General features: G+C 43.2%; 2 protein-coding genes across 3 annotated transcripts in view; one reads left to right on the top strand and one right to left on the bottom strand.

Annotated features, from left to right (window-relative positions):
• UBE4A (ubiquitination factor E4A) overlaps positions 1–11,821 on the bottom strand; it is a 41,683-nt gene extending 29,862 nt beyond the window's left edge. Inside the window, exons 1-2 of one of the 2 annotated variants that reach the window (XM_047690488.1) lie at positions 11,681–11,821; positions 5,466–5,627 (exon numbers count right to left, since the gene is read on the bottom strand). In XM_047690488.1, coding sequence (XP_047546444.1) covers positions 5,466–5,586 — 121 coding nt within the window. In that variant the 5' untranslated portion in view covers positions 5,587–5,627; positions 11,681–11,821. The remainder of the gene's footprint in view (positions 1–5,465; positions 5,628–11,680) is intronic. The other variant, XM_047690487.1, reaches the window with a different exon arrangement.
• On the top strand, positions 7,340–12,000 carry LOC125078647 (uncharacterized). Its single transcript, XM_047691648.1, has 2 exons — positions 7,340–7,401; positions 11,349–12,000. The coding sequence occupies exons 1-2, from the start codon at positions 7,340–7,342 to the stop codon at positions 11,998–12,000; spliced, it is 714 nt and encodes a 237-aa protein (XP_047547604.1).
• Positions 12,001–13,362: the final 1,362 nt, after the last annotated feature.

Here is a 13,362-nt window from a genome sequence, read left to right as displayed (position 1 = left end):
AACAAGTTAATTATCTAATTAGGGAACATCTCAAGTCAGGCAACATCTTTTTTAAAAAACTGAGGTGTAACATTTAAAAAATGACGTATAACATTCTTATTAGTTTCAGGTATACAACACAATGATTTGCTATTTGTATATATTGCAAAATGGTCAACACAATAATTCTAGGTAACATCTGTCACCATAGTTATAAATACTGTTTTCTCTTGTGAAGAGAACTTTTTTTTTTTTTTAAAGACTTTATTTATTTATTTGACAGAGAGAAATCACAAGTAGGCAGAGAGGCAGGCAGAGAGAGAGGAGGAAGCAGGCTCCCCGCTGAGCAGAAAGCCCGATGTGGGGCTTGAACCCAGGACCTGGGATCATGACCTGAGCCGAAGGCAGCGGCTTAACCCACTGAGCCACCCAGGCACCCCGAGAACTTTTTTTTTAAAGACTTTATTTATTCATTTGACAGACAGAAATCACAAGTAGGCAGAGAGGCAGGCAGAGAGAGAAAGGGGGAAGCAGGCTCCCCGCTGAGCAGAAAGCCCGATGTGGGGCTCGATCCCAGGACCTTGAGACCATGACCCGAGCCAAAGGCAGAGGCTTCAACCCACTGAGTCACCCAGGCGCCCCGTGAAGAGAACTTTTAAGATCTACTCTCTTAGTAACTTTCAAATATGCAACATACTATTATTAACTACAGTCACATGCTATTCATTATATCCCTATGGCTTATTATTTTATAACTGAAGTCTGATCCTTTTGATCCCTGTATCTACCCCACCCCGGGCAACCACCAACCTGTTTTCTGTATCTATGAGCTTTCTTTCTCTCTTTTTTAGATATCACCTATAACTGAGAACATTTGTTTGTATTTGTCTTTTCCTGTCCGACCAGTTTCATTTCACACAGGTCCATCCATGTTTTGCAAGTGGCAATAGTATCCCATTGTGTGTGTGGTGTGTGCGTGTGTGTGTGTATGGTATTTTATTCATCCATTCACCCATCAACAGACATAGGCTGTTTCTATGTCTTGGCTATTATAAAAAATGCTGCAACAAACACAGGGGTGCACAGATCTTTTCAAGTTAGTGTTTTTGTTTTCTTTGTGTAAATACCCAGAAGTAGAATGTTGGATTATATGGGAGTTCTATTTTTTTTTTTTTTGAAATATCTCTATAATGTTTTCCGTAGTGGCTACACAATTTTATATTCTCACCAACAGTGCACGGGGGGGGGGGGGGGTCCCTTTCTCCACATCCTCACTGACACTTGTTATTTCTTATCTTTTTGATAGTAGCCATTCTAATAGGTATGAGGTGATACCTCATTCTGGTTTTGATTTGCATTTCTTTGATGATGAGTGATGCTGAGCACCTTTTTGTGTACCTGTTCGTCAGCTATATGTCTTCTTTGGAAAAATGTCTATAGAGATCCTTTGCCCATTTTTAAACTGGATTATTTGTGTTTTTTCTTTTCTTCTCTTGAGAGTTGTATTGGGTAACATCTTAAGTACAGGATTTTGAAATCCCTGGCTGTAAATCCCACCACATTTTACAAATCAAAAATGTTATCCTCCTACTCCATTTTATTTTTTCACTCCATACTACCAAAAATAGCAACATTGCATTCCCTATAGAATCTTAGTGAACAGAAAATTACCTGTAATAGATCAATATGCTTTTAATTATTTTAAATATATGGCTTTTTTTTCCTGATTTTAAAGAACACATATATTTGAATAATTCCAAACTGTATAGGAAAACATAATATAAAAAGTCTCCTCTGAACCAATTCCCTACGGACAACTATGTAAGTTAGCAAAGTGTTTCAGACTCCCCCCCTGCCTTATTCTGGTGCTAATGTTTATCACTAGGATTTTCAGTTAAAAAAGCGGGGGGGGATCATACTATATATACTGCTTTTCAGCCTGCTTTATCAGCACCAGGGTGCCTGGGTGGCTCAGTGGGTTAAAGCCTCTGCCTTCAGCTCAGGTCTTGATCCTAGGGTCCTGAGATCGAGCCCCACATTGAGCTCTCTGCTCAGCAGGGTGCCTGCTTCCCTTCCTCTCTCTCTGCCTGCCTCTCTGCCTATTTGTGATCTCTATCAAATAAATAAAATATTAAAAAAAATAAAATAAACTTAATCAGCACCAACATCCTTCCCTGCTAGGCCATTTATAGGCCTACCTCATTCTGTGTAATGGCTGCACTGTACTGCATTGTATGCACACACTCTGACTTGTGTAGCTACTTCTCAACTGATGAACATTGGGGCTGTTTCCAATTTTTCATGATTTCGAACACTACTGCACCAAATAAAACTCTTTATTGTACGCCTGTGTGAATATCTCTGTAAGGTAAATTTGTAGAAGCAGAACTGCCAAGTTAAAGAATTTGCACATTTAAAAGTTAACATTATTACCCAATCATCCTCAGAAAGACTGCTCTTATTACAAACCCCTCAGCAGTCTGAGACAGCACCTGCTCAAATCCTCACAAATTTCATAAGTAAACATATCCCGTATTACTGGGCAGGGCTCCAATTGTTAGCAAGACTGGATTTTTTTTTAAAAGATTTTATTTATTATTTATTTGACAGAGAGATCACAAGCAGGCAGAGAGGCAGGCAGAGAGAGAGGAGGAAGCAGGCTCCCTGCTGAGCAGAGAGCCCGATTTGGGGCTCGATCCCAGGACCCTGAGATCATGACCTGAGCTGAAGGCAGCGGCTTAACCCACTGAGCCACCCAGGCGCCCCATCAAGACTGGATTTTTAAAGTCATTTGATTGTTGCAAATAAACTGCTTATCTGAGTCTTTCCTCCTCTAATTTGTTACTATTTCTTTTATTGATTGGATCTCTTTGCTTCTGTAAAAAGCAACCTTGCCTTAGGAGATCGTAGGAGGAAAAGGGGAGTGAGGAATAGGAATTATAAGGAAATGGGAAAATATGATTTATGAGTAGGTGGCTGAGGGAAATTTTGCTACATAGATGCTTAGTTCCTATCGCTCTCGGGGTTCAGAGGAGAACTTAACTATACAGGAGTAATGTGACAGAATGCTTGTCCTTCTGGCTGTCAGCAGACAGAGCTGCCTCTCGGAATGGAACTGATGCTGAAGGAGTACAAGTGTGGTGCTGTTCACCAAAAGCCACATGCGTGTGCATCTGCTTCTCTCTACTGACAGTGATTATTCTGAAAGGCCAGGTAAAACACTCAGAGGTTAAGAGTTGCTTTAGTATGGTGAGTTTAGTCACTGTGAAGCTCAACACAGGAGGCCAAAGGTTTTGGCAGAGTTCTAACTGCTGGTGGAAAACAGGTTAGACCTGGTGGCATGCTAAACTCAGCGTAAACAAACTAAAACGAGGAGAAGCCAAAATAGTAACAGGAACACATGTACCTGATTTATCTTATCCCCTGGCTCGGTGCCTGCAACGCTCCCAACTCTAACCAGCCTGAAGTCTGCTGACAGCCAGAAGGACAAGCATCTGTCACTCCTATTAAGTTCCCTGCTGAACCCTGAAAGCGACAGGTGCTAAGAACCTTTGTAGCAAAATTTCCCCCAACCATATACTCATAAATCACGTTTCCCCATTTTCTTTTTTTTTTCTTTTTTTAAATTTATTTGTCAGAGAGAGAGGGAGAGAGAGCAAGCACAGGCAGACAGAATGGCAGGCAGAGGCAGAGGGAGAAGCAGGCTCCCCGCCAAGCAAGGAGCCCGATGTGGGACTCGATCCCAGGACGCTGGGATCATGACCTGAGCCGAAGGCAGCTGCTTAACCAACTGAGCCACCCAGGCGTCCCTCCCCATTTTCTTATATTCCTACTCCCCATGCCCCTTTTCCTCCTACAATCTCCTAATGCAAGAATCTGGAAGAGATTTCAGACGGAGACCCAGAGCTGCCTCCTTCTATCACGGTAGAAAGTCAACGTTACATATACTCCCCCCCTTGCTTCATCATCACCTGTCCACTACTCATCTGTCTTGCCCTTACTTCCTTTTTATTCAGTCCTGAAAAAGGAGCAAGGCTATGACTTAGCTATGTATACCAGTACTTACGAAATAAACAAAATAAAGGGAAAACACAAACATTTCTCCTTTCCAAAAAATACTATTATTCTCTTCAGAGGGAGAAAGGGAGCAATTTCTGGCTTGAAAGATCGTGACTACCCTCCAAAGACTAATAAACTTGAGAAACACCATACTAATTCCTCTAGCCTATATGTCTTCTCACAGGAGGAAGTTAGACCCGATCTTAATTTTGGTCCTAAATGAGGAAACCCAGTTTTCTGACTAGTGAGATATTACTGATTTTTTTTTTCACATTAAGGCAAAGGATCAGATTTTCTTTCCTTTTTTTAAAATTTTTTATTATTTTGTATTAACATATATCATAGTATTAGCCACAGGGGTACAGGTCTGTGAATCATCAGGCTTACACACTCACCATAGCACATACCCTCCGCAACGTCCAAACCCCCCTCCCCCCAGCAACCCTCAGTTTGTTTTGAGAGATTAAGAGTCTCTTATGGTTTGTCTCCCTCCCGAAGGATCAGATTTTCTTAGAAAGCTGTTCTAACAGCATTATGCTATGAAAGGGGCCACTCCATGGAATAGAAGAGGTATTTTGCTTGGGATCAACTCTGAAGCACCAAGCTTCAGAACAAATTTCACTTACTTGTCTACCAAAAAGCCAAAAAGCTTTTGTAATTCTTCCTTTTAAACATCTGCTTTCTACAGCTGCATGTAACCTGCTTTCTACACCTATGGCTACAACCTCAGCTTCCTGTGTTAAAAAGATTGATTGAAATAAGCTTTTGCTGGGGCGCCTGGGTGGCTCAGTGGATTAAGCCACTGCCTTCGGCTCAGGTCATGATCTCGGGGTTCTGGGATCGAGCCCCGCATCGGGCTCTCTGCTCAGCAGGGAGCCTGCTTCCCCCTGACTCTCTGCCTACTTGTGATCTCTCTGTCAAATAAATAAATAAAATCTTAAAAAAAAAAAAAAAGAAATGAGCTTTTGCTAGGTGATTTTTAAAATAAACAGCTCAACAGCATTGGGATCACGACTAGCATCTGTTACTATGGAACCACCTGTTATCTGGTCCCCCCAGCTGGCAGGGGCGGGTGGGGACAGGACCCGAAAACGAAACAAAGAAGAAAAATGAACAAAAACCCCAATTTAGGGGCACTTGGGTGGCTCAGTGGGTTAAGCCTCTGCCTCCGGCTCAGGTCATGATCCCAGGGTCCTGGGATCGAGCCCCGCAGCAGGTCCTCTACTTAGTGGGGAGCCTGCTTCCTCCTCTCTCTCTGCCTACTTGTAATTTAAAAAAAAAAAAACAAAACCAATTTATGCCCTAAATGAACAAAAAACCCGACCTGTGCCCCCAGGTTGATTCCAATTGCAATTACCGACCCTAAGACTTCACTTGGGAAGACCCTAATCTAGGTCATCTCCGCTGCTACTGGCTCCCCTACTTACCAGACTGCTGCTTCAGCTGCTCTTTTTGGATTGCCGCAAACTGCTTGGCATCAGCCAGGGAGCCAAAAAGAGCAGCAAAGGGGTTACTTGAGATGTTGTTGTTATTCTCCTGGTCTGTCATTTCACTTTAAAGTATCCTCCATGCAGACCTAGGGGGAGGGGCTGCAAAGAGGACAGGTATCAGACACGGAGGGGCGGATACCATGACAGTTGGGATTATACCTACAGTCGGTTCCTTCCCCATTTCGTGAACACGACGCATGTAAAAAGGCTCTGGGTAAGACCTTCCAATTCCTGTTCCAACATTCAAGGCATTTTTAGCAAAATGGTTACAAACCCACCAACTGGATAAGTTGGCTTGATTTGGGGGTGGCTAAAACCAAAAAGCTTTAAAAATGTTCAAGCTGGAGGGACGCCTGGGTGGCTCAGTGGGTTAAAGCCTCTGCCTTCAGCTCAGGTCACGATCTCAGGGTCCAGGGATCGAGCCCCAAGTCGGGCTCTCTGCTCAGCGGGGAGCCTGCTTCCTCCTCTCTCTCTCTCTGCTTGCCTCTCTGCCTACTTGTGATCTCTGTCTGTCAAATAAATAAATAAAATCTTAAAAAAAAAAGTTCAAGCTGGAATGTATTTATCTGTTGACACGTTTCTATCTGTCATACCTTTAAAAAACAGGCTCACCAGAAAGAATTACTGCAGTCAATGAGGGAACTCATCTACTCATTGTAACAACAATGTGGCACTGACTGAAAAGTAATAGGATAACAGCTACACATTTCTTGTAGTCTCTAGGGCGGCCGACTAGCTCTCATGCATCATGAACATAAGATGGCGCTTGCTCAGGCTTCTAGGACTTAATACTGCAGCCAGGAAGTCCTCAGCTACATATAAACTAACTGTAAGCCTACATCAGACATGGAATGGCAAATCAGGACAGGAACCTAATCAGCAGCGTGTTGTGGGTTTTAAATATGTATTAGGCAATTTACCTCTACTCCGAGGCTTGTAACAATTGAGATTTCTTCCACTAAAAACCAAATGGTCTCTGCTTAAATCTAGATTTAATTTCTTTCTTTTTTTTTAAATTTCTTTTTTTTTTAAAAGATTTTATTTATTTATTTGATAGACAGAGATCACAAACAGGCAGAGAGAGGAAGGTAAGCAGGCTCCCCACGGAGCAGAGAGCCCGATGCGGGGCTCGATCCCAGCACCCTGGGATCATGACCCAAGCCGAAGGCAGAGGCCCTAACCCACTGAGCCACCCAGGTGCCCCCTAGATTTAATTTCTACTACTTACCTGATTTTTTATAATACTGCCGACACACACAAATTCCTTTTTAAATTAAAATTTTTTAAAGATTTTATTTATTTGATAGAGATCACAAGTAGGCAGAGAGAGAGGAGGAGGAGGAAGCAGGCTCCCTGCCAAGCACAGAGCCCGATGCGGGACTCGATTCCAGGACCCTGAGATCATGACCTGAGCTGAAGGCAGAGGCTTAACCCACTGAGCCACCCAGGCGCCCCAAATTCCTTTTTTAAAAAAAATTTTATTTTTTCAGTGTCCCAAGATTCATTGTTCGCACACCAAATTCCTAATGTGGAACAGGAAACAGGTATCTACCTCAAAGGTATTTAGCGGAGCTGACCGAGCCTGCACTTGCACCCGTCTGATTACACTTCCTCATTCAAGCACCAAGGGGACTCAGAGGCCTGACGGGATGAGTGCATGAGTGGAGTGCCCTGAAAGCTTTCTCCCCTTCCTGAACTTTTAGGGCCACAAGCACAGAAATACAACTCTGAAAAGGGTGGGGAAGAGATAAAGGGTATGAACATTTGGCTCACAAGGATACTGAACTGCTAAAAGGACAGAGGCCTTAAGAATGGGGAAGGGAGATGAGGGAAGGAGAAAAAAATTTTTTGGGTCTACCTTTAATCTCCTGAGGTAAGACTCCCTACAGAATCGTATCAACAAAAGCTAATGCAAGTTGGAAAAGTTACCCTTATTTTTTGGAGGAAGAGAGACTCTAACACTTCTTGACAATTCTGAGACACCTCCACCAGTTGCTTCACGCTCCTTGGTTGTGTTTTCTGCATAAGAGCTAATGGCTAATTATCTGTACTGACTTAGGCACACAGTCTGGTCTCCTCTCAGCATTGTTCTGGGCTTTACTGCTTAAGGAAATGAACTATTAGCTGTTGCTCTCTATATTTTATTTTTTGCAATGCATAGTTTAGTAAAGCTTAATAATCCAAAAATAAAAATAGCACATTTAGTACTGGAATTCACAACGCTCCTTGAGAGGACTTTCCCCTCACTTAACCACTGCATAAACTTAACTGTTACCCCTAGTTCATGTAGAGACGCTAATAATTGTCTCATTGTTGGCTGATTACCACCCTACCTCTAACCTAAGGTACCCCAAGGTCCAGAGGCATGCAAGAAGTATAGTGAGCTCTTGTCATTTTCTGTCTTTGAAACAACCTCTTTTTTCAATGTGACACCCTACATTTTTCCTTTGGGGATCCATCCCATCCTCTCCATGTGTTCAGAAGAGGATGGCCTCACTCACTAGCTCCAGGAATGAGCATATAAATCTGGCCTGGCCAAAAAGAACGCATCATACTCGGGCCAAAGTGATTGACTGAGGAGTGGGCACAAGACCGTAACAAGGCCTATCAGAATCAATGAACACCCAGCTTCAGGCCTTTGGCTGAACCTACAGAAAAGGGAACTATTTTCCTTGCTTGGTAAGAAAGGGTAAGCAGGGTTAAGAAATAAACCTGGAATTGCCATCTTTCCACCATCTAGAAGAGGCCTAGCCCCAAACTAAGTCAAGATAGAGGAAAACAGTGTTGAAAAGAGAGAAAAGAGAAAAAGAGAAGAGAGTCCTATAGTTATAAAAAAAAAAAAAAGCCAACAGATTTCCCCATACTGTGTAAGCCAGTTTGAATGGGCTTTTAAAAACAGCCTGAGGGACACCTGGCTGGCTCAGTCAGTAGAGCATGCAACTCTTGATGTCGGGTTTCTAAGTTGGAACCCCATGTTGGGAGTAGAGATTACTTAAAAATAAAATCTTAGGGACGCCTGGGTGGCTCAGTAGGTTAAGTGACTGCCTTTGCCTCTGGTCATGATCCCAGGGTCCTGGGATTGAGTCCTGCATTCAGCTCCTTGTTCAGTGGGGAGTCTGCTTATCCCTATGCCTGCTGATCCCCTCCCCCTGCCCCCGCTTGTGTGTCCTCTCCTTGAGAAACAAATAAATAAATAATCTTGGGGCGCCTGGGTGGTTCAGTCAGTCAAGCCTCTCCTTCAGCTCAGATCATGATCCCAGGGTCCTGGGTTTAAGCCCTGCACCTGGCTCCCTGCTCGGTGGGGAGCCTGCTTCTCCATCTCCCTATGCCTCTCCCCACCTTTTTTGCTCTCTCTCTCTCTCCTCTCTCTTTCAAATAAATACATTAAAACAAACAATACAAAGGAGATGCATTATCTGCACCTAGAAAGGAAGCAAGGTGAAAGTCAGGAATACAGAACATATAAAAGATAGACTCCTAAGACTATCAAGACAAATAAACAGGATTTATGATAATAAATGGCATTATTTCCTCCTTTCTCAATATTACACTGTTACATTATAAAAAGAAGTTGGGGTGCCTGGTTGGCACAGTCGGTTAAGTGTCCAGTGCTTGGTTTCAGCTCAGGTCATGATCTCAAGAGTATGAGACGGAGCTCCATGTCAGGTTCCACACTCAACTGTAGTCTGCTTAAGACTCTCTTTCCCTCTCCCTCTGCCCCCCCCCCTGCATGCACATGTGCACTCTCTAAGACAAATAAATCTTAAAAAAAAAAAAAAAAAGTTAGCTTCCCATTACATTTTATAATAGGATTTATAACTTCCTACATTGTATTCCTAAAGCAGACCTCTACCTTGCTAGACAGTAAGCAATTTGAGTACAATTTCATATCTGATTAGTTTTTTTTCTGTGTCTGGAATTATATATCACAGTCACAAAGTCCCAAATAAATCTTTATTAAATGATTCAATCTTACATGTCATTACTCCTGACCTCCTTTGAAGGCACCCATGATCCTACTTCAAGGTAAGGACTTTACTGTGTGTCTTGGGTTGTAGTAGCAGGTCAAGCTTCTGGGTCAGCCACTTGAGGCTCTTTGGTATCTCAGGATGTGTAGAATAGAGAATGGAAATAAATCTCTTGTCATCTCTGCTATATGTCTTTTTGAAAAACAAAAAATTTCTGCCTACCTTACTAAGTTCATCCTTCTCATATGAACTTCAAATCTGTGAACAAACTACTTTCCTAGTCCAATACTGTGTAACCACTTATAGAAAAGTTTCACAGAAAAAGGGAAGAATGATCACTTGATGGGAACCTTTGTGGAGATGTCAGTACAGATACGTTCGATGGTCTCACAAATGTAACAGTACCTAGATATCACCCACTCCAACAGGTCTGATGAAATGGAAGCCTGATTTTTTTTTAAAATTATGTATTTATTTATTTGACAGAGAGGTACACAGCAAGAGAGGGAACACAAGCAGGGGGAGTGGGAGAGGGAGAAGCAGGCTTCCCGCTGAGCAAGGAGCCCGAGATGGGGCTCGATCCCAAGACCCTGGGACCATGGTCTGAGCCGAAGGCATATACTTAATGACTGAGCCACCCAGGTGCCCCAATATTTTGTCTGTTTTAATATTCAATGTCACCAATTACTTATAATCTCTTACTTTCCACTGCCATACAGAGATACAGCACCATTCTGTTGTCAGTCTTTGGAATGGTGCCACCACCATCAAACCTTAGGAGCTCTTGGATTTAATTACTTTAAAAAAAAAAAGATTTTATTTATTTATTTATTTATTTATTTGAGAAAGAGAGAGAGAGAGATTGCACAAGAGCATGAGCCAGGGGTTGGGGGGTGGGGAGGGCATTGGGAGAGAGAGAAGCAGGCTCCCCTGAGCAGGGAGCCCGAACTGGGGCTCCATTTCAGGACCCAGAGATCATGACCTGAGGCAATCTGACACTTAACCAACTGAGCCACCCAGGCGCCCCAGAGTTGATTCCTTTTTAATATGTCCTACTTAAAAGCACATTTCACTCTGATATACTCACTGCAAGGTTTTACATCTACAATAGCTATTTACTTCCAGTCCTACAAAATCCTCTCACCCTCCCTACTGCCATTGACTCTTTTGTTTATGAACAGTACTGCTAATCCCTAAGGACCACTGTCAGCTCTTAAAGAGGAGAGCACACAAATGTTTTAACATCAGACTTGGTATTACTTTTAGGGAAATACGTAGAATACTTCGTAAAATTGGACTGGCAAAATCATGCTCTAGTGAATCATGCTTTTTAAGGTCTCTGTCCTGGTGAGACATTAAACTAAGAAGGAATTAAAATGTTTTCAATGTTATATGTTCCACCTCAAAATTCTTTCACATCTGGCTAGAATGGTAACAAATCCTAACAACAGATCAACAAGCTAGAAGGATCTCCTCAAGACAAAAAGCCAACAGCATTCTTTCCCGGGTCCCATTTTATCTCAGGAGGGTTCCCATAAGAGACCAAAATAATGAGACTAAACGAGTCCTTGCTCTGGGAGCAAATAACTGATTCCATAGAGAAGACCCATCAAATAGAAGCTCCTGAGCTGCGGTTACTCAATCTTATCAGTGTCCTCCACGACCTACTGGTGAGGGAGCACGAAGCACAGTGCCAGGAGAGTTTTGAGTAGTGAAATGATCACCTGGCTTAAGAAATGTCAATACCTTGCCATATGTATTCAACTGGTTTCACTGCTGCGAATCGTGGTTAATTCCCCCTTCTCTGACATCTGGCTGTTTGTTGTTTACGCTTTGCATTTCATCTCTCCAGGTTCCATAAGGGATTCCTGGCAAGGAGGGAGACCCACCCACTCGGCGCTCCTTCTAAGGAAAGGAAGTCAAAGACAACGCGAGGCCAGCATTCTGGCCTTTTCCTGGAGGGGAATGGCAAAAGGGGGAGAGGTGCCAGAAGCTGGGGCACCGTAAAGGGGTCCCAAATCAGAAAGGGTCGAAGTTCACGAGGGAGAGGGTCAAGGGTCAGGAAGGCACAGGAGAAGCAATTTTGGAGGCAAGAGTGCAGAGACTTGGAGTGGCATTCAGCTTGGAGAAGAAAATCTCATCGCAAACTCAACGATCCCCTCCCGTCAAGTTATTTCCTCTTACCAGAGCCTGAAGGGCCAGCAGCGACGACACGACAAGTCTCAGGGGCCGAAGTGTTCCCACTTCCGACTCAGCACGGCAACCGGAACTTACGTCACGATCAGGCGCCGGGCCTTGTGGAATCTCATCCGGGCGCCGGAAACAGGGTGTGCCCCTCTGCGCTGGGAACTGGAACGCAAACACCTCCACAGCGCACGCGCTGGCTGGCTGGGCGGGGCGGAAGTGGCCGGAAGTGGCCTTGGGCTCCGGCTGGGCGGGTCGGGGGCGGGTCGGGGGGCGGGGGCATGGGGCGGTGGTTCGTTAGGAGTTTGGTGAAACACTAGGCCGTTTTTCCAAATCTGGTGTATTGCGAGGGGCCATGACTTGGTGATCCTGGGCGCTGCTGGCAACCTCTGTGGGCTTTTGCTTTCTATTTTTCCCTCCAGTGACATGCCTTTTTGAAGCAGGTTCTGTTACTCTTCATAGATTATCATTATCTCTGAGGCAACAGCAACAAGAATAACAGCAATAACACTAATAGAAAGTTTCCAGCTCTTAGGTGTCAGGCAGTGTGCTAAGATATGCTAGCGTTGGCTTTCAGTTTTATCTGTGAAGGGGTGACAACATGCATGCTGCAAGGTTACTTTGAGGTATGCAAAGGCAGTGAAAGCAGCATACTTTTCAAGAGAGCAAGTGAAAAGACAATTTATAGAATGAGACCAAATATTTGTAAAGCACATGTCTGATAAAGGATTAATGTCCAAAATATATAAAGAACTTCTACAACTCAACAACAAACCACAGTGTGATTAAAAAATGGGCAATGGTTGGGGCGCCTGGGTGGCTCAGTGGGTTAAGCCTCTGCCTTCGGCTCAGGTCTTGATCTCAGGGTCCTGGGATCAAGCCCTGCATGGGGCTCTCTGCTCAGCAGAGAGCCTGCTTCCCCCCTCTCTCTCTGCCTGCCTCTCTGCCTACTTGTGATCTCTCTCTGTCAAATAAATAAATAAAATATTTAAAAAAAGTGGGCAATGGACTTGAAAAGACTTTCCTTCAAGGAAGATATACAAGTGGCCAATAAGCCCACGAAAAAGATGCTCGGTGACACTAAAGCAAACTGAAACTGCAATGAAATAATACCTCAAGTCCTTGAGGAAGTCTATTAACAAAAAAATTGGAAAATAAGTGTTGGTGAAGAGGAGGAGAAATAAGGAACCCTTAGGCATTGCGGATGGGATTGTAAAATAGTGCAGCACTTTGGGAAAATTTTGGTGGTTCCTCATATAGTTAAACAGAATTACTGTATGATACAGCAATTCCGCTTCTGGGTATATACCACAAAGGACTGAAGGCAGGGACTCAAACAGATATTTGTACATCAATGTTCATAACAATGTTATTCATAATAGCTAAAAGGGGGAAACTAATCAAAATGTGCATTGACAAATGAATGGATAAACAAAATGTGGTATATACATACAATTGACTATTATCTAGCCTTAAAAGGGCTGAAATTCTAATACATGCCACAACATGGATAAACCTTGAAAACATTATGTTATATGAAAAAACCAGACACAAAAGGACAGATATTGTATGATTCCACTTATATGTTGTACCTGGAATAGGCAAATTCATTGGGATAGAATAGTAGAATAGAGGTTACCAGGGTCTGGGGGAAGGGAAGAATGGAGAATTATTTTTTAATG

Source organism: Lutra lutra, chromosome 10 (genome assembly GCF_902655055.1).
Source record: "Lutra lutra chromosome 10, mLutLut1.2, whole genome shotgun sequence".
Taxonomy (NCBI): domain Eukaryota; kingdom Metazoa; phylum Chordata; class Mammalia; order Carnivora; family Mustelidae; genus Lutra; species Lutra lutra.
The sequence above is the reverse complement of the archived record's forward strand: the minus strand, read 5'-3'. Positions and strand labels throughout refer to the sequence as shown.